This window comes from Aspergillus aculeatinus (genome assembly GCF_003184765.1).
Source record: "Aspergillus aculeatinus CBS 121060 unplaced genomic scaffold BO66scaffold_6, whole genome shotgun sequence".
NCBI lineage: Eukaryota > Fungi > Ascomycota > Eurotiomycetes > Eurotiales > Aspergillaceae > Aspergillus > Aspergillus aculeatinus.
This window is the reverse complement of record NW_020291475.1, coordinates 763,263-782,167: the sequence shown is the minus strand read 5'-3', so window position 1 is coordinate 782,167 and position 18,905 is coordinate 763,263. Positions and strand designations below refer to the sequence as shown.

Here is an 18,905-nt window from a genome sequence, read left to right as displayed (position 1 = left end):
CCTCTTGTGGGCCAGTGGCAATTACTGACTATTGTGCTTTTTACTAACTATTGGGTGGGCAACTGCGATCACCGATGTTAACAGTTATATCAACTGGTTTCATGTCTAATATGAGGGGTTGCTTTGGAGAGGGTTGGTTTAATAAAGAGTAGCTTCGATAGAGACTCGTCCGAAGAAAGAGTCACTTCGTTATAGGTTTGGTTTGATGAAGGGTCACTTCGATAGAGATTCGTTCGAAGAAAGAGTCATTTTGCTAGAGGTTTTCTCTAATAAAGGGTCACTTCAATAGAGGCTGGCCTGATAAAAATTTACTTCATACACAGGTCGAGTCCGACACAACATACACAACATACACAACCGACTAACTATTCAACTCGTATACATAACGTGCATCATCAATAAGCCAAAATATACATGCCACCAAAAAGCGGCCGAGAAGCGAAATTACTATCGTCACATAAACCGAATCCAATCACCTTCTATCTTCGCGGGTCAACCCCTCCACATTTAGTACTGTCGGCGGCGGCCGTGACCGCCGATGATGTTGCGGCGGGCCTTGTGCGAGGGAGAGGCGGTGATGGTGGGGGTGTGGCTGGACGCGTGAGCGGAGGTCTTGGACGCGGCCGCGGTGGACGTGGCGTGGGCCGAGCCGCTGCTGGGGTGCGCCTTGGAGGTGGCCTTGGAGGTGGCCGAGGAGCTGGCGACGTGGGAGGAGGAGCCGGACTGCTTGGAGCTGGAGCTGGAGCCGGTCGTCTTCGAGCTGCTCTCCGTCGTGGATTTGGTGGTTGTCGTCGTGGTCGTGGTGGAGGTGATCTTGTCGAAGCCGAAGCATTGCTCGGACAGCGTGGTGGCGATGGACTTGATGGGATTATCAGTAAGGCAGGTTACCTCTCTGCCAGGCATCGGGCACACTTACCGCGATGTTCCAGGTGCTGATCGGGTTCGCTTCGTCGCTTGCGCTCGCGACGTCGGCAACGAGGTTGACACCCGCGGACGGAGTAATCTCGACCGCGTAGTGGTACTCGGAGCCGTCCTTGGAGCAGGCGGCTTTGTTGGCTGGATTTCAGTCAGCACCAGCACACTATCTGTTGGACAGGGGGACTCACAAGCCTCAAGGGCCAGGTCGGCACCGACGTAGGGCTGCATGTAGATCCCGGCCTCCCAGCCATATTCTTCTGCGCGTTAGCTTTGAATGGTCTTCCTGGCAGGACTGACTTACTGAAGATCTCGAGCTCCAGCTCCACGGACACCTTGCCGTAGATCTCGACGTTGGCCTCCAGCTTGGCATCGAGGGAGATGTCCGTGGTGGTGACGGTGGGAGACCAGCCGCTCTGCGTGAAGCTGACGGCGTTCTTGGAGCCCTCGTCGAAGGTCAGCTCCGCGGTGGCGGAGTCCTTGAGATCGATCTCCACCCCCATGCCGATAGTGGCTTCTCCGTCGATCGGGCCGATCGACCACCCGAGGGCGACTTTGACCATGGGGCCGATCGTGGCAATCTTGGCGATGCTGATGCCGTCAATGGGGATCGTGACCAGGTCGACTTCGTCCGCCTCCGACTTGGTCAGGTTTCCGCCCAGCTTGACCTGCGGCTCGATGTACGCGGAGACGCCCTTGGGCGACAAGGTGGCCGTGGCCTTCTCGCTGCCGGTGATGACGTTCCACAGGCCGCTGGCACCGCTGGTGTACTCGAAGACCAGGTCGAACTCTCCCTCGGTCTTGCAGGTCGAGCATCCCGCCGACAGCGAGACGCCGTCCTTGTCGAACAGGGATTTGTCACTGAAGGAGAAGTCCTTGGCGATGTCAATGGTCTTGTCGCTGGTGCTTTCACCGCGCTTTCTCTTGGTGACGCCGCGTTTCGCAATGGCAATCTGCGAGTCCGTGGTGGGCTTGCCGATCTTGATGGCGTAGTTGCGCACGGAATCCTCCCACTCGGTCACGTTGCCGGTGAACCGGGCAGTGTTGACGTTGTCGCGGAAGCTGGCCCCAGTCATGATGAACGGCTGTCGGATGGTGTTCCAGCCACATTGGCCAGCACCGGCCACCAGCATGACATAGTGAGCATCGTCGTCGTTGACCCAGTTCCAGGCGTTCTTGGCATAAGAGTATGAGGTCGAGTCCTGGAATGCAACGGTCACGCTGGCGCTGGTGCCGTTGGTGCAGGTGACGTTCTGAACCAAATCCTTGAACGCTTCCATGGCGAGGATACTCTCATAATCCTCCAGCATACCCACTGTGAAGTTTCCCAGGATGTCGGTCTCGCCGCCTAGTCAATCCGTATTAGCCATTGGACATGCAAGATCATAATCTCTCAAGCTTACCACCCCAGTAGAATGAGTGCTGGTCCTGGAGATCCAAGGAAGAGGTGGAAGTTGTAGTAGTGGACCCCGACACCGCGATCTTCACCTCGGTGTTGGTGGTCGTCGTCTCGTACGAGTCGATCTCGGCCAATTCCACAGCCAGAGCTTGCTGGTACAAGGCGTAGGCCATGAGGCCCGATGTCAGACCGTTTTGGAGAAGTTTGACCATTTTGATTATGACAACCAGGTCGATAGTCGAAATGAACGAATGAAGAGGGACAATCCCGAAAGAGCGTGTATCACTATCGTGATGGAAAAAGAACGACTGTCGCGGTGGACAAGAAAGAGTGACTGAGAGAGAGAAGGTGATGATTTGCGTGAGTATCTCTGAATCCGCCGACATCTGCTGGTCTTTTAAACCAGGCCACACTGTTGGCCCCCAAGTTCATCCGTTCAGGATCTTTTGGTGGTCTCATGTCAGCCCGGCTCACTTTGCTCCTTTCATTAGACGATCATCTGTCCGCAAAGAGTAATATTCTAGACTCAGACTGCAAAATGCAGCTCCCAAGGGGCGCAGTCATGGGGGAGCCAACCGGCGATAGCTCTCGCTCCCAGCCAAGTTGGGGGCGGCTGCATAGGGCTTCGCTGAGACCCATCATAGCAGCCTTCGCCCGCAATCCCCCAAGCACATAGACCTTGAATCCTCGTGTTTCTCCAATTTGGGATGCAGAGCAGCCGTCTGGCTTGCGCGGTGCCATACAGAGATCGTGTACCTTTCTTGGCGCAGAATTGTGCCTGGTGCTGACAGAGCGAAAAGACCGCATCGTCCAGCTGAAAGGGAAGGACCCTTCCCACAACAATCTTAGAGTTGTTTCAAGGCCCCTGCTTGCCGTCACGGTAGGATGGATGGGGTATATACCAACACAGGTCAAGCATTCTAATCCATGGGATAGGCTCAGGAAATGCTTGGCTCGGATCCATGCACCCTCGCCCCACCAGCAATTCGCTTCTATCAACAGCGGCATTGCCCAGACCTTTTCACTCGGGCTTGAACATTATCCCGTACGGTCTGTATGAAATGAGCATGATTGCCGCTCAGGGATCTGATGCGAATAGGAACAAACGCGATGGAGCCGTGGAGCGATTGAGTCGTGGTGGGCAGGGTTTCTCACGGTCCGAAGGCCATGGCTGTGTCTTAGCCGGGCGACGATCCTGCCACCAAGAAAAGTTGACATGAGGCTGAGTAGCACATCCATTACACGATATCAACTGGCGGGCCGAACGGGTTCCTGCTTATCTGCGGCATAGATGGGTTAATCGTGCAACGGCACCGTTCTCGTCAGTGCCTTTGAGTTGCCCGAATTCTCTTCTTGCTTCCTAGAAGTCATGCATGCAGTACCAAAGACCCTAGAAAATTGTTAGTCCTTGTTCTCGTTCAGTGAAGACAAAATGCGGAAAAGTTACCGTGGAGCTCTGGCTCGACCCCCTGCATTAGGAGGTGGCCCCCACGCGGAAACGGTGCCTTTTGGCCAGAGTGGCTCATGATGAACCAGTGTTTGAGCCTCTGGGGGCCAAACTGGGGAAATTGCGTTAGATCGACACTTCACTTGCAGGGATTTGCTGGTAAAGTCTGTGGTGGAAAGGGGCATTGCCGGTACAATATTGAGCAGTGGTGGTGTAGTAGGCGAAGTCCGGCTGGCGGTCGGTTTGTTTGTTTATGGCCCGACCGCCCGGCCTTGTGGGGGTTACCTGAATATCATCTTACTTGTATTTACTCCGAGCCAGTCTCCCTCTCCGAAAGCACAGTTCACTGTATCTATTAGTAGTCATGAAGAACATATTAAGCGGATGCAATGTGGTGGTGGACAGAAAATGAGAAGCGGGCTGAGAGGAGATACGCCGCACTGGAGTGTAGTCCATAGTGTCTATAGTGTCTATAATGCTGATTTCAGGAACGTGAAACTTCATTAGATATAAGAATGAAATTACCTCGACCCGACTGCGTAGAGAATCAATCTGTTGTGTTTGGTTCTGATCACGAAGGGGAAATAAGGTGAGCCATGGTTGTATATATTTCGGCCAATGCTGGCAGCCACCCGCGATAGAAGAGTGTTCATGTAACCCTCTGGTTCGTGCGTACCTGTGAACAGCAGTCACCCATTTCTTCAATAACACCTCCCTTATAACATGAACTAGAGTCGTATGCAGGCCATCCCATCCACTCTAAGATGGTCCCTGCTGGACAAAATGACTACGGTCCCAAAACGACTCGGCTGCACCGGAGCCCGCAACAAGCAACCTATTCCTGACATCGGCAAGCTGCCTAAACCCAGCAGACACGGCGATTTCGCCAGACATGATACCCAGAAACACCGGCAGGCTTTCCATACACAGGACAAGAACAGATTCGGTCAGCCCCGGCCAACCATAACTGTTGGTATAGGCGGCTGCTCCAGCTTTGTAGAGCACATACCCGAGATAGTTCAGTTGGAACAGGTGCTGGTGACTTGATGAAAGTTGTTGCAGAGATTCTAGAGCGACCTGGCCTCGGACCACCTCAGCGATGTCAATCTTTTTACGAACATTCAGCGCTTTTCGCAATTCTGCTTCGTGTTTCCGAAATCGCTTCAAGAGGGGCGCGCACGCTTTCTCCTCCAAGTTGGTTTTCCAAATCCGGTTCTCTCTCAGTTTCACAGCCTGCGGTGTGTCTGACTCTTGGCTCAGATGTTCTATCACAACCAACAAGATCAAGACCATTGATTGATTGGAAGGTCTCAAGACTTGGGCGACCCATGTTTGAAGCGTCTCGAAGGACTCTTTCGTTAAACGTACGCTTTCTAGCTGGTGCTTTGTGAAGGAGGAGTAATCACCACCCACAGTCCATTTCAACGTGAGGAGACTCAGCATGAGCCGATCCACATTTGGAAGCTCCACATTGAACAATAAGAATGAAGGGGAGAGCTCTCCGTTCGGTAGACGGCCGGATTTGCGTGGCTGTCCGACCCTATCAGCTAACTCGGCCTCTCCTAGTAAGGTGATCTCGTTCTCGAACTCACGCTCGAACTTCCGAATTGCGTCATCATCGGTCACATGTCCAAGCTCCCATTCAGAAGCGATCTCGGCCAATGACTTCCTGACAAACAGAATCGTAGACCCTTTTCCGAAAAGTAAGTTTACCACTTTCTCATGCCTATTTTGCCTCGCTATGGAGATCGGTGCTTGGCCGTCGATACTTCTTGCCTCGGTGTCTCCACCCTGTCGGATTAATACCTTCAACACATCTAAGTGTCCGTTCCGCGCTGCCAACCAGAGGGGTGTAGCCTGTATTCGAGATTTGCTATTGATGGCAATACTCTTCTCTCTCAGAAGCGTTGACACCACAGCCGGGTGGCCCTTCTCAGCCGCGTGATGGAGTGGTGTATAGCCTTCAAGATCAGGCAAGTTGATTTCGCATAAATTCAGCAAGCGCCTCACAATCGAAGTAAAACCGAACCTTGACGCAAAGTGCAGAGCTGGAAGGCTCTCCCCAATAAGGGGAAGGTTGCATATCTTGGCGAGCTCCTCTTTATACGACATAACGATCCGAAGAAGAGGAATATGTTGTTCTCTGACAGCCCACCCAAGCAGGCCATGGAGAAACGAGTGGCGTGAGCGTCCACCCGCCACCCAGGGATGAAAATTCCAAGTTTCATTGAAACATGTCGCAAGCCGCGTGAAGCTCTCCCACACCGGAGACTTAGGTGTTATGTCTCTCGTCTGCAATGCCCAATTAGATACAGCGTAATCGAGGAATTTGAATTGCTCCCCAGGTGAGTCCGTACAGACCGGGCGAATGGGTAGTTTGATCGAAGCCTTCTGAATCTTCGGCGCACGAAAAAGAGAGAACAAGGAGGACTTCATCGCTTCACCAGCAAGCAAAGCTGGCGAGACTACTGTCAAGCCTGTTGAGTTGTGATCCCGTCCTTGCGTCTCAACCTGTAAGCTAAAGTTGGAGAAAGAAAGATAAGCAACACAGAACTCCCCACACTGGAGGTTTCCTCGCGCCTCGCTCTCCAGATATCTGGTCTCATGGTCGGCTCGATGACTCAGAAGGAACTTTTTGACCGACGAGTGCGCGAAGCGAACACAGCCATCAGTAGGGTCCTGAACCACGAGATTAGCGCAGCAGCCGAGCACAAATTCGTCCTGGGGTACTTTCTCGTGATCCCAGCGAGTATCATGGAGATCAAAGGCTACTGCTTCCTTCAGTTCATCGATATGCAATGGTCTGGTAGCAAAGCTGACCCATTTAAGAACCTTCGCAGCCCTGGGATCAGACGCAATTCGCTGAGTACACAGTCTATACGTTTCCTTCAAACCCTTAGGAAGCCGACGCAAGGCGGAGCGCACCTCTGCATCAGTGAAGCATGTCGACCACAAGATCTCGAGAACAAGGTAAACCCATAGAAACCTGCTCAAGTCAGTTTACATACGTCGAATTTGTAGGGTTTCCGACATACATTCCTGAGGCCTCAGTGAGAAGCACGCGTTTGATCTCTTCCAGTAAGGAACAATCACTGGTAAGCTTTCTAAGCATAGACTTGTCATCAATGCTGGCTTTGATATAGAATTCGATATCCTGGGTAACGTGATTGAATGTTGAGATTCGGAGAGCCCACGGCATAAATGTAGCAATGTTCACGTAACCTGGTACGTGATTCCTGCTCAGCAACATAATCTTCGATCCATTAGGTGGGCTGGCAGAACTGAAGGTTGCTCGAATTAGAAGCAACATTTTCTGGCATTCTTGCTGTTCTAGTGCATCGAGTCCGTCAAGAACGTAGATTGTGTTTGGCATGTATGAGAACAGAAGGTTGAAGATTTCTCGCAGGTCATCATAGTCTGGTACCCTTCGGTCTCTTCCAAAAAAACGCTCCAGCTCATGAGCGACATCTGGCGGAAAGACCTGATGCGACTCGTACAAGAGCTGAGCTAATTGCTTGATTAGACTGGCGAGAATATAGGAAGCCTGTAACGAGCCAGAATGCTTGTTCTCACAATAGAAAATTACTGTAGGACACTGGCAACTGGAGTTCCCAAGTGCGCGATACTTGACAGCCTCAACGACGGAAGCCGCGATGATAGTTTTACCTGAACCAATTTTCCCCGAACACCAGAGGCTGGACTGATCCAACCTTGTAAGCCATGCTTTATATGTCGCATGGTTCAAGAACCACTGGGTTGTTCCAGGAAGGCGCTTGTAGGCAAGTCTTTGGTGAACCTTATCATGGTCATAGTTCGAGATCCGCTCTAGTAGCTGTCCGATGTCCGTGTGTAGACTTTTCTTGCTTATTTCGCCTGCAGATGTTTCCGACCCGTTTGGAGCCATGAGACCATATTGAGCCAGCTTCGAATCCACATGAGGTGATGGCATGTCAACCAGTTGCTTGGTATGAATCATGGACAGAAGCTCCTTGGTATATGCTGCCGCTGTGGCAGCTGCATACTCTTGCCACTGCTTATTTTTATGAGAGTCTGCATAGTCACAGATCCCTCGGATCACCAAGCAAGGGAAGTTGTCCATCAAGCCAGCTGCTTCCATCTCGAAGCAGAGAATACCAAATTCGTTCGCTAGTTGATCTCTTATACGACCATTCTTCATTACCTGGTTTGCGGAAGCAATAAGGCCGTAATGAACCACGGGGACATCATAACCTCGATCGGGTCGGGTTTCCCTTCTCCTGAAATCACAGTTCGCGCAGGTTATCCCAGAGTCTTCATGATCATAGTCAGGCTCAAACAGCACGTCTTGCTCTGCACCACGGTAGGTGAATTTGTCTTTCATTTTCGGGTACCTGCATACCATCTCAGACAATATGGTGGGGATATTGCTTGGTCTCACCATGTGCTCCGCCTGCAATTTGGAGACCGCAGTCAAAAGTACCGACGGTGGTTTGTTAAGCATGCCAGTTCTTTCAAAGCGGTTGTTGCTTAAAGTCTTTCCGTAGTCGTACTGCACGATCCCGCCATAGTCCCTCGTTGGCTGGCTGACCACCACATCGCCAAGCCGGATGTCGCCTTGTGATGGAGTTGCACCTCCGATGCCGACCATCAAGCCGACCGTATCGATCTGAAGGTAAATTGAACCTGACTGGCGATGACTGCGGCTGATGTTGTGCCATATACACCGGCGGGAAGGCATACAATGACAACATTATGCCCGTGTATGCTGCCGAAGATATAGCTATTATTGTCACTCAGATCAGTTGGCAAGTCTGGATGTCTCTCGTCAAGCATTGCGGCTGCAGCCGCCATCTCCAAGGGAAGTGCAGAGATCCACGCGATTGTGTAGTCATGATGACGGTGAATCCTAGGGATTGTCGCCATTTCAGTGCCCTTGAGTCGGATCTGTATCGGGAGGCGGACTATTGCCTGTCGACCCAGGGTGTCGATGCACACTCTTCAACAGGCATACCTCGACATTTTCCATTAGTCGACTAGATTGCGTATTCGGCAGTCATTCAGTCGAGTGTTCCCTTCGTTCAAGAGCTATGTAGTTCAAACCAGAGCCTAAAAGCCGAGAGTCATGAGTGGCATCATCAGACAGGGATTGAGATTGCTGAGGGGAGCGTGAGGCTGAAGCAGCTGGACTAGCGCAGAGGGCCAGCAGGACTAAACAGGACTAAACAGCATTGGTGCCTGAGGCATCGACAATGCACACAATGCGGGGAAAGCTTGCATTGAAGCGCAGGCCAGAACTCTACTGAGTACCTGGAGGGTTTACAGGGAGATGACTTAGAATTCATTTTTCGATCAAGTCAGGACAAGTGGAAATACCATCAGTCGCTCATATTCCACATAGTATGAGTATGAGTAACCGCCTTCTGCACCGAACTGAACTACTTACTACTGTGTATGTACGTACCTGGTATGCTGGGTGTGGTCACATGATACGGGGGATCTCTGTCGTCATTCATCGATTTCCTTCCTCAGCTTACCAATTCCGACATACTCATAACTAACCTAACCTTGAACTAACTGCTCAGTAATTCTCATGATCGTTACCTTTTGACTCCTGCTTATGGATCCACTGGTCATTGCTCATTCTCCTTTTTGAGCAATTAGGCAGTCACCCAAACTTCAGTTTAGTCCAGCTACATGTGTTCATGTTTCCGGCCGGATGGTCAACTCCCGCCATCAGACAAACAGTGAGCAGACCGCAATTGCCACGGGCCGGGCAGATGCAGTGCAGCGCCAGTGCCCAACCGCATCAACTACCGCGATTACCCTCAGGTGTGCCTGGCCGGATCTCGAGTCGCCGGACCCCACACTGGAAACTCTGACTCTGCTCGGTACGTACTGTCCTCAGTAGTCCTGAGTATGTTAGAGTCTGTGGACGGACTGTTACGAGTTACCCCCCCCCCCCCCCCCCCCCCTACGTCTTCGGCCGGAACTTGTAGATCATCTGCCCCTCTTGTTGATTGCGTGAGCATGGCAAATACGCATTCCTCGCTGCACCCGCACCTTGGTTGGGAGGGGAGGGAGGAGGGGTCATCAACAACAGTATGACAACAAGGTCCTTCCTCCTTATCCACTGATGGTCGTAGGGGTCAATTGCAGGTTGAAGTTGAAGTTGCACTGGAGTACCTTGTTAGGTATCTGAATCCTTCAATCCGCCATCGACTGGCCAGATGCATCCAAGACCAATAGGGTACCTGCTTAGCTCAGTTTCTGACATGCAGGGAGGACTGGTGGCTTGAATCAGTAAAAATGAAGAGCGCACCTCAGATGACACTCGCTCCCTCCTTCATCCCAACTGCCTATGCTGCAAGCCGATCGATGTTTCGGCGGCTGCAGGAGCCATGGAGCCATGACGATTGAGGACCGTTTTTCCGCGTGCGCGTTATTTCTTTTTCCCTTTTTCCCTTTTTCTCTTTTTTCCTCCCCTCTAGCCAGTTCGCAGGTCGATGAGTGGGCCTCAATGACCCCATCTGGACCCTCCCCGCAACTCCTCCCGAAACACGCTCATGCTCATGCTCATGATCTGATCTCGGGATTCCAGAGTGACTCCTCTTGTTCATACAACCGCCTCAACTATAAATCCCTCATGGTTCCCACTCTCTGCAGGGTGTTTTTAATTCTAGCTAGACTTGATCGATCCTCTACTACACCTAAATTCGAGTTGCCTTACCTCAACTTTCCACAAAGCTGCTAGACCGACACACACACATCATAATACAATACATACCTCGAACTCGTTGTCCACCTCATCGCGTCGCGTCGCATCGCATCGTATCACACCAGCCTCCATCTCCAACACCTTGCCCCTCAAGACCATCACAATGATTGCCATCCAATTTGCCCGCCCTACCATCCGCCATTTCTCGGTGCACCGTCCGCGCCCCGACACTCGCACTTCCCGCTTCATCACCAGTTCCTGCCTCTTCTCGGCGGTAGTTCTTCCCTTCATACCTCCGGCGCTGGAAAGCTCTCGGGAAAAGAGCAAAGGCTATCCCACCCACAACAAGTGAGTCTTATAACCCGCGCGTGTTGATCGCTGCAACCCTCGACTGACGGAATCGTTCCTCTCTATCAGGCCACACCCCCCACTCTGCTTCCATGCCCGCTAGACCGCATATATCCGTTCGGATTTAACTCCACGAGTGGGGCCATACTTGCAGAGACAGACACAACATCACTTTACTCGTGTCATCACGCCATCCTTCTATTTTCCTGCCGTCGGATTTTTGATCCTTTTTTTTCATTGTTGGCTGGCGAATGGGTACTGGCATATACCTTTTTTCTTTCCCTTTTTTAATCACCCTCTCAAACGACATTTGCTGAGGGAATTGCATCATGAGAAACCCCACATATGGATTTTCAGGGGCATCGAGGAACTTGTCTGGCTGGCGTTTAGCTTGCGAACTTTAATAATTTTCTTTTGTTTGGCGTGACCGTGCGAGAAACGCTTGTTTTTGAGGGGAGAACTACGTACTGGACAGGTTCCAGTGGCAGTTATGCCGAACGGGCGGATTCTTCTTTTGTCTTTCCCCCCCCACGGTCTCCTTTCATTACCGCTACCGGAGGTGCAGTTTGCCCTGAGATAGTGGATAACGATGATTACGATTATGAGATAGCTAGCTGTCTAGCAGCAATACAACTCGCGTTACTAATCAACCAAGCGATCTTGCACGAGAATGATCATCCAGGAGTCGATTTGTTTTCGGATGTAGAAATCAATCAGGCTCGAATTTCCCCGGATCTTCACGAGATCCAAGACATGCACGAAGTAGTGCAGACTGCAGAGAGAATCAAGCTTTTCCCACCGGAAGTAATCCACCCCCACGAGCCAAGCCATACGTGCACACGCGGATACGCACATCCATCGAAGAACCGATATCCGGAAACGGCAGAAACCTATACATTTAGTAAGGGAAACATTATGGTACAGTAGCACACACGAAAGATGTCACCGGCACTTTTCGCGATTCCCTTCCTTCTTCTCAGACCAAAACCCACCCCCTCTCTATACCTCGTTGTTTTTGTTCCCATCTACCCCCCTAAAGCCGATTCCCCTTCGGCGGCCGAAACGGCTGCGCGGCCTCGTACTTCCCCTTCTCCAGCACGCGGTCGGCCTCGGTCTCGGGCTCGTGGCGCGTCGCGGCCGGATCGTGGCTCGCCTCGGCGCTGGGCGAGGCGACGTCGTCGGCGGCGTTCTGCTGCGACCGGGCCAGCTGGGCGGCGCGCTTGTGGCTCGGGTCGTCGGAGGGCACGGGGGTCGGGGTCGGCGTGGTCAACGACACGGCGGACTGGCGGCGGTGTTCCGCTTCCATCGCAGCCAGCTGCGCTTTGCGTTTCATCTCCGTCTCGAATCGGGTTTGGCGGTCCGCGTTGATGGATTTCTTCGCGAAGTAGTAGGCGCCGCCGCCGGCTTTGGGGGGGGTGTTAGTTTTGGTTGGGAGGGAAGGGTGTGGTGTTGCGTTGCGTACCGACGCACAGAGTACCCCATCCGATCCTGTTGGGTTGGGAGTCGTGTTAGTTGAGGCGCATCTTGAGACGGTGCAATGGCATGGCTGTGCTGTGTTTTGTGTGGATGTGTGTGTTTTGCGGGCTTCACCTTACCAGGTGGATTTGATCTAGTTGTTGAGCGAGAGGTGAGGTTAGCGAGCTTGAACCTTGCCACCTAGGTGGATGGGTAAGTCCCGTCAGTCACATACTGTGTTCATCTTGGATATATCGACCACTTCCTGCACACAGTGTCAAAAGAAGGGAAATTGAAGACCGAAATGAGGAACTCAGACGGGGAAATTGAATGCGAGCCTGAGATTATTGAACTACGTCAATCACTGCCGAAGCCCTTCGGCCGAAACGCTGGCCAATCGAATTGCCCACACGGCGCCGACGCCACATGCTGAGCAAATCCCATTGTTGCCTCAGGCTGCCACACACCGCCGAGCCGAGCCTCGCCTCTTCCGCTCCGCAATCGATCCGATCTTCTTTCATGCTCCTCCTCTTCTACGCCTCCTCCTTCACCCTTCCTCCCCTCCTGTCCCTTATCGACCACCGCCATCTATACCACCAGCAGTAAATAAAAAAGCTGGTAGGTGCTTTTCGTCTGATCGGGATATGGTCATACTTATTTGAACGGCTCACTAAGGGCGCCGGTAGCCTGTCGGGAGCAAATTCGATACCTTCCTTGCCTCTGTCGCGACCGCGCGGAATCGCTTTCGCACAGTATAGAAAAATTATAGACCTCATTTCTCAGGAATAATTCCCCGGCACTGCGCGACCGGACAGAATGCCGCCGGTCAAACGCAAAGCTTTAGATAGTATGCCATGCCCATCCCACCGCCACCATTCCGGGGGGCGTGTCAGAGCGATTCCATTCTGACTTGTATAGGTGGTCGATCGAGTCGAGCCTCGAAGCGCGCCACCCCCGTGCCTGATATAAGTAGCGGTGATGAATATTCGGACTACGAAGAGGATGTCAAGGAAGATAACCTGAAAGGTAAGCAAGCTCAAGGGCGGAACCAGGAGGGGAGAAAGGCCCAGAACGAAATCACTGACTTACACACCTCCGGCGTTTTGCTCACAGATGTCGTGGAGAAGCTCAACATCGAGCATTTCAGCAAAAAGGGCGGCGGCGCCATCCAGAAGCAGGACCCCAACTTCGGATACAAGGACTTCTCGTCGCTGGCGTTGAAGCCGGACCACGCGAATCGCCCCCTCTGGATCGATCCGCTGAAGGGCACCATCACCCTGGAGAGTTTCTCCCCGCTCGCGCCCCAGGCCCAGGACTTTCTGACCACGATCGCCGAACCCCTCTCCCGGCCGACGCATCTCCACGAGTACCGGTTGACGGGAAACAGTCTGTATGCCGCGGTGTCGGTCGGCCTGCAGCCGCAGGATATCATCAACTTCCTCGACCGGTTGTCGAAAACGCCGCTCCCCGAGACCATCAAGTCGTTCATCATCGATTTCACCAAGTCGTACGGAAAGATCAAGGTGGTGCTGAAACATAACCGGTTTTTCGTGGAGAGTACCGACCCTCAGATGCTGCAGATGCTGCTCCAGGATGAGGTCATCGGGCCCCAGCGATTGCAAGGGTCGGAGGGTATCATCCAGCAGGCGGCGCCGAAGATGGGCGGTCTGGTCATCCCCGGTACCAAGGATGCGGCGGGTGTGAAGCAGACCACGGACCAGAAACCGGCCGAGGATGCGGCGGGGGAGGCGCGTCGCGAGGACGATATCCTGCTCGCCATCCGGGACGATGACGACGATGAGGAACAAGCACAGGTGCACAGCTTCGAGATTCCGAACGAGGCCGTCGAACCGGTCAAGGCGCGCTGTCAGGCCATGGGTTGCCCCGCGTTGGAGGAGTACGATTTCCGGAACGACGAGATCAACCCGACGCTGGATATCGACTTGAAGCCCAACGCGCGGATTCGAAGTTACCAGGAGAAGAGCTTGAGTAAGATGTTCGGTAACGGACGTGCCAAGAGTGGAATCATCGTCCTGCCGTGTGGTGCAGGCAAGACCCTGGTGGGGATCACGGCGGCCTGCACGATCAAGAAGGGTACCATGGTCCTGTGCACCAGCTCCATGTCTGTGGTGCAATGGAGAAACGAGTTCTTGCGGTGGTCGAACATCGATCCGGGCGACATCGCCGTCTTCACCTCGGACAACAAGGAGAAGTTCCGCCGGTCGACCGGTATCATCGTCTCCACTTACTCCATGGTGTCTCAGACGCGGGCGCGATCGCACGATGCGCAGAAGATGATGGACTGGATTCAAGGGCGTGAATGGGGTCTGATGATCCTCGACGAGGTGCACGTCGTGCCTGCTTCCATGTTCCGAAAGGTCACATCCGCCATCGCGTGTCAGAGCAAGCTGGGGTTGACTGCCACCCTTCTGCGTGAAGACGACAAGATCAAGGATTTGAACTTCCTGATTGGTCCGAAGCTGTACGAGGCGAACTGGATGGAGCTGGCCGAGCAAGGGCACATCGCCAAGGTACAATGTGCCGAAGTGTGGTGCCCCATGACCACCGAGTTCTATTCGGAGTACATGCGGGAGAAGTCCAGAAAAGCGGCCCTGCTGTACATTATGAATCCGCGAAAGTTCCAGGCTTGTCAATTCCTGATTGACTACCACGAGAAGCGCGGGGACAAGGTCATTGTGTTCTCGGACAACGTCTATGCTCTCGAGCGATATGCGCTGAAGCTGAACAAGGCCTACATCTACGGCGGCACGCCCCAGAACGAGCGCATGCGCATTCTCGAGAACTTCCAGCACAACGAGCAGGTCAACACGATCTTCCTGTCCAAGATCGGCGATACCTCGCTTGATCTGCCGGAAGCCACCTGTCTTATCCAGATCTCGTCCCACTACGGTTCGCGTCGCCAGGAGGCTCAGCGCTTGGGTCGGATTCTACGGGCCAAGCGTCGTAACGACGAAGGCTTCAACGCGTTCTTCTACTCGTTGGTGTCGAAGGACACGGACGAGATGTTCTACTCCTCCCGGCGCCAGGCATTCTTGGTCGATCAGGGCTATGCCTTCAAGGTGATCACCCATCTGCAGGGGATCGAGAACCTGGAGGGCCTTGCGTATGCCACGCCTGCGGAACGGCGCGAGCTGCTGCAGGAGGTGATGCTGCAGAACGAGACGTCCGCGGAGGTCGAGCACGTCAACGACGATCTGTTCTCCGAGCGCTCGGGAGGCGCCCGGGCTCGCAAGGGCGCCGTCAAGCGGAGCGCGGCGACTCTCAGTGGACTGGCGGGTGGCGAGGACATGGCCTACATCGAGTACAACCGGAGCCGGAACAAGCAGCTCAAGGACAAGGCCGGCCACCATCCGCTGTTCCGGAAGATGGAGCGGGAGCGACTGAAACGGAAGAAGGAGTTGGAGGACTTCGTGCGGTAGCTGTCTTTGTTGGTACATATTTGGCAATAGTATGGCAGAATGAATAGCCTGAGCATGAACTATATAGGGGCGGAACTATAAATACAATAAATAAAATAAAGAAGCCACACTGCGGAAGCGGCCAGATCTTGATAGCCACTGGTGCAGTCTACGAAGACACCAGTAGAGGCGGGCTACTAATTCTAGGTACGGAGTAGTTCACTCACAAATCACCCAGCAATTCTGCAATATACCCGGACTGACCTAGTCAACGAATTTCGACCACGGAGTATACTACTATACTCTTATTCATGATGACACCGCCCACAGCCCCGAACGACGATCTAGATCGCATCCCATCCCACATCTCAAGGGCCGATCCCCGATCCTCAGCAACCGCAAGCCGGCAAGCCCCGAAGGCCGAGCAAATTTATAAGCACATCGTATTATCATGGCTCCGACGCTCCGATCATGCGGCGACCCTGTTTCACCTTTTCTGGGGTTGACACCTAAATTAGGCCAGCTTGAATCAGAATGACGTTTCCCTTCCCGAGGTTCCGAGGTGGACGGAAGCTCGCGCTTAGTCGGTCTCCGCAAATCAAGCGGAGGGCATTTGTTTTCCTGCTTTTCCTGGAGGATGAATCTCCAGGGTCCCACGCGCATTCGACTTGATTCGCTCCAGCTTTACTTTCTAATTTCGCATCTCGGTCTCTAATAAACCCTGGGCCCGTCAGTCCAGTCCAGACCATATTTCTTATAAACCTGGGGAAAGGGGGCTGGCTACTGGTGGGCTAGATGTTTCGGATTACCACACACATTACTACTGCTCGTCCACGGACTAGATGCACTACTATCTGTGGTGGTAGCATCGGATATAAATCTCCTGCGGTGGGACGGTTACCCTCCGTGCTAAGCAGGACCAGGACGTGTTGTACAACAACTGGAAGATCAGGCGCCGCCACTCCTGCGATAACGTTACCTCGCACCGCGCTACGGAGCCACCGGCATACACATACACCAACCCGCCTCGCCCGGTATACAACGTATCAACCACCACCACAAACACCAACACCAACACCAACGAAAACAATGGCAACAGCCCACCAAATCCACCTCTCGCCTACGACGACCACGGGCATCTTCTCCGTGGCCGCCACGGACGGCGGGACTGGGACTGGAACTGGTCCCAATGAAGCCTCCGCCCGCGCAGCCAGCGAAGTCCTCCAGCATGACCTCGAGCACCACCACGTCTTCTTCAATGATCTGGGATTCCACAGTACCGTCCCTTACCCCTTGGACCCCCCCCCCCCCCCCCCAAAAAAAATCATCATGCTAATCCAAGGGCAAGACCACATCGTCCACCACATCCTAAGCATCTACGCCCTCGGCGCCTCGGCGGAGGAGATCCGCGCCGCCTACGAGCGCGACCGCGCCTACCAGCGGAAAGCGATCCCGGTGGACGAGGCGGTCGTGGCCGAGCTGGCCGACCGGAACCGGTTCCTGGGGCTGCTGGGGATGAAGGAGCATTACTCGAATTTTCTGCGGTTCTTTCAGCGGGAGATTGAGCGGGTGGGGGTCGAGGAGGTGTTGATGGGGTTTTTGTTTGGGCAGGATGATGAGGTTGCGAGGGCGATGTTGGGGAGGCTTTTTGGGGGTTTGTTTTCCCTTTTTTTTGCTCTTCTTTCGGTTCTAGTGGCTGTTACTGGAGGTTGAGGGGAGGGGGAGATGTCTGGTACGGTTGTTTGGGGGAGTGAGTGAATTGGCTTGCTGACTGCTGACTGCTGCCACAACCTAGGGCTGATCCATCCGTTCATCCACCTGGGCTTCGGCCTGGAGTTCGAGCAGCCGGCCATCGTGGCTGAGGCGCTGGCGCAGACGGCCATCCACGAGGACTGGACGGGCCCGATGTTCTTCTGGCCGGCCGAGGAGCAGGCCGGGGGGGTCGGACGGCGCGGGGAGAAGGGCCTGCTGGCGATTCTGGAGGCGATGCGGCGGGACGAGACGCTGGCGCGGTCGGTGCAGTGGGAGGATGGGAACAAGATGCGCGACGGCGTGTTGGCCCGCGCGGGCGAGGCGATGCTCGCGTACGCGGCCGAGTACTCGGTGTCGGCGGAGCAGTTGGAGGAGCGGACCGCGGAGATGATCAACACCGTGGGTGAGTAGTCCTTAGTCATTGCCCCAGATTCGCATCCTATTAACCGCGTCCAGTCTACTACACCAGCGCCGCCCAACGGCCCTCCAAGCAGATCAAGTTCGACTTCTTCTACCTCCACAGCCTCAACTCCTCCATCTTCGTCTCCAAGCTCCTCGCCCTCCCGTTCTTGGCCACGCAAGCCAAATGCCGTCTGCTCGAATGGAAGGGCCGTCTCGACCTCCTGCTCTACGTCTCCCGCGGCGTCCCGGAGTTGTACCTGGAGGAGATCCGGGCGTATCCGACCGCGCACAGCTGGGCCGACATCTTCGCCTTCTGCAACCGCCACCCGCAGGATGACGGCCACCTGGCCAAGCTGGTCCGTGCCGTCGCCCACGGCGAGCGAGCCTGTCGGCCGTTTGAGGCGGAGTGGCCGATCAAAGGTGATATGTGGCTGCGCATTGCCAACATGGGTAGGTCCACGCTCCCCCTCATAATCAATCTAGACTACCCGGCAGGGCTATTCGGAGTCGGTACTATTCTACAACATTGGGGCTAACTAACGGGGGATCCACTTAGCAATGGACTCAACATCCGACCACGATCACCACCCGATGTGGGTCCGATCCACCGGGTTCGACCAGGCCTGGCGCGAATTCGACGGGCGAGCCGAGCTATAGGGAAACGCGCTAGGCCTGCGTCATTGGTAGGGTTCTGAAGGTCATCCATGCTGGTTGGGGAGGCATGCATTGGGGCTATAGCGAGCTATGATTAGAATGATGAATGAATAGTAGAAGCTTCATGAATGAAACGAAAACCAGAAGAGAGAAGCTGATCCTGACGGTGTAGAACAGAGGCGAAGGGTCGAGAATTCTGGACTTGCTTTTTGCAGCCGGCACTGCACTGCAGCCCCATTGGGCGAGGATCACGTGGTGGGTGGGCGGCTGTGGATTGTATTGTATTGTAACCTATGGGTGGGTACTGTGTATTGTACTGTACAGCAGTCACCTACACTGTTTGTTCTCCCGATATCTTGAAGCCACGCCAGGTTCGAGTGACTTTCTCCATCCCCCCGCCTGGATCTTATGTATATGGTA

The 18,905-nt window shown here is 53.9% G+C and overlaps 7 protein-coding genes across 7 annotated transcripts; 4 read left to right on the top strand and 3 right to left on the bottom strand.

The window, feature by feature from the left end:
- Positions 1-507: 507 nt before the first annotated feature.
- Positions 508-2,526, bottom strand: BO66DRAFT_398616 (uncharacterized protein; the record flags this gene model as incomplete). Its single annotated transcript, XM_025648653.1, has 5 exons — positions 508-858; positions 917-1,056; positions 1,107-1,172; positions 1,220-2,263; positions 2,319-2,526. The coding sequence occupies 5 exons, from the start codon at positions 2,524-2,526 to the stop codon at positions 508-510; spliced, it is 1,809 nt and encodes a 602-aa protein (XP_025507594.1).
- Positions 2,527-4,520: 1,994 nt separating this feature from the next.
- BO66DRAFT_408681 (uncharacterized protein) lies at positions 4,521-8,663 on the bottom strand (the record flags this gene model as incomplete). The annotated part of the gene is made up of 8 exons (XM_025649141.1): positions 4,521-5,026; positions 5,354-5,537; positions 5,568-5,904; positions 6,025-6,032; positions 6,075-6,747; positions 6,797-7,593; positions 7,696-8,372; positions 8,429-8,663. 8 exons carry the CDS (start codon positions 8,661-8,663, stop codon positions 4,521-4,523), a joined length of 3,417 nt encoding a protein of 1,138 aa, XP_025507593.1.
- A 1,308-nt stretch (positions 8,664-9,971) lies between these two features.
- BO66DRAFT_205707 (uncharacterized protein) lies at positions 9,972-10,650 on the top strand. Its single transcript, XM_025642556.1, has one exon. The coding sequence runs from the start codon at positions 10,099-10,101 to the stop codon at positions 10,489-10,491; it is 393 nt and encodes a 130-aa protein (XP_025507592.1). The 5' UTR covers positions 9,972-10,098; the 3' UTR covers positions 10,492-10,650.
- BO66DRAFT_408680 (uncharacterized protein) lies at positions 10,619-10,906 on the top strand (the record flags this gene model as incomplete). The annotated part of the gene is made up of 2 exons (XM_025649140.1): positions 10,619-10,803; positions 10,873-10,906. 2 exons carry the CDS (start codon positions 10,619-10,621, stop codon positions 10,904-10,906), a joined length of 219 nt encoding a protein of 72 aa, XP_025507591.1.
- Positions 10,907-11,685: 779 nt separating this feature from the next.
- Positions 11,686-12,502, bottom strand: BO66DRAFT_468620 (uncharacterized protein; the record flags this gene model as incomplete). Its single annotated transcript, XM_025652666.1, has 4 exons — positions 11,686-12,207; positions 12,266-12,291; positions 12,399-12,412; positions 12,494-12,502. The coding sequence occupies 4 exons, from the start codon at positions 12,500-12,502 to the stop codon at positions 11,837-11,839; spliced, it is 420 nt and encodes a 139-aa protein (XP_025507590.1). The 3' UTR covers positions 11,686-11,836.
- A 304-nt stretch (positions 12,503-12,806) lies between these two features.
- BO66DRAFT_388886 (TFIIH/NER complex ATPase/helicase subunit SSL2) lies at positions 12,807-15,804 on the top strand. Its single transcript, XM_025646665.1, has 3 exons — positions 12,807-13,105; positions 13,177-13,284; positions 13,372-15,804. The coding sequence occupies exons 1-3, from the start codon at positions 13,075-13,077 to the stop codon at positions 15,696-15,698; spliced, it is 2,466 nt and encodes an 821-aa protein (XP_025507589.1). The 5' UTR covers positions 12,807-13,074; the 3' UTR covers positions 15,699-15,804.
- Positions 15,805-16,766: 962 nt separating this feature from the next.
- On the top strand, positions 16,767-18,488 carry BO66DRAFT_314598 (questin oxidase family protein; the record flags this gene model as incomplete). The annotated part of the gene is made up of 5 exons (XM_025643440.1): positions 16,767-16,953; positions 17,026-17,331; positions 17,473-17,832; positions 17,886-18,281; positions 18,388-18,488. The coding sequence occupies 5 exons, from the start codon at positions 16,767-16,769 to the stop codon at positions 18,486-18,488; spliced, it is 1,350 nt and encodes a 449-aa protein (XP_025507588.1).
- Between the last annotated feature and the right edge of the window lie 417 nt (positions 18,489-18,905).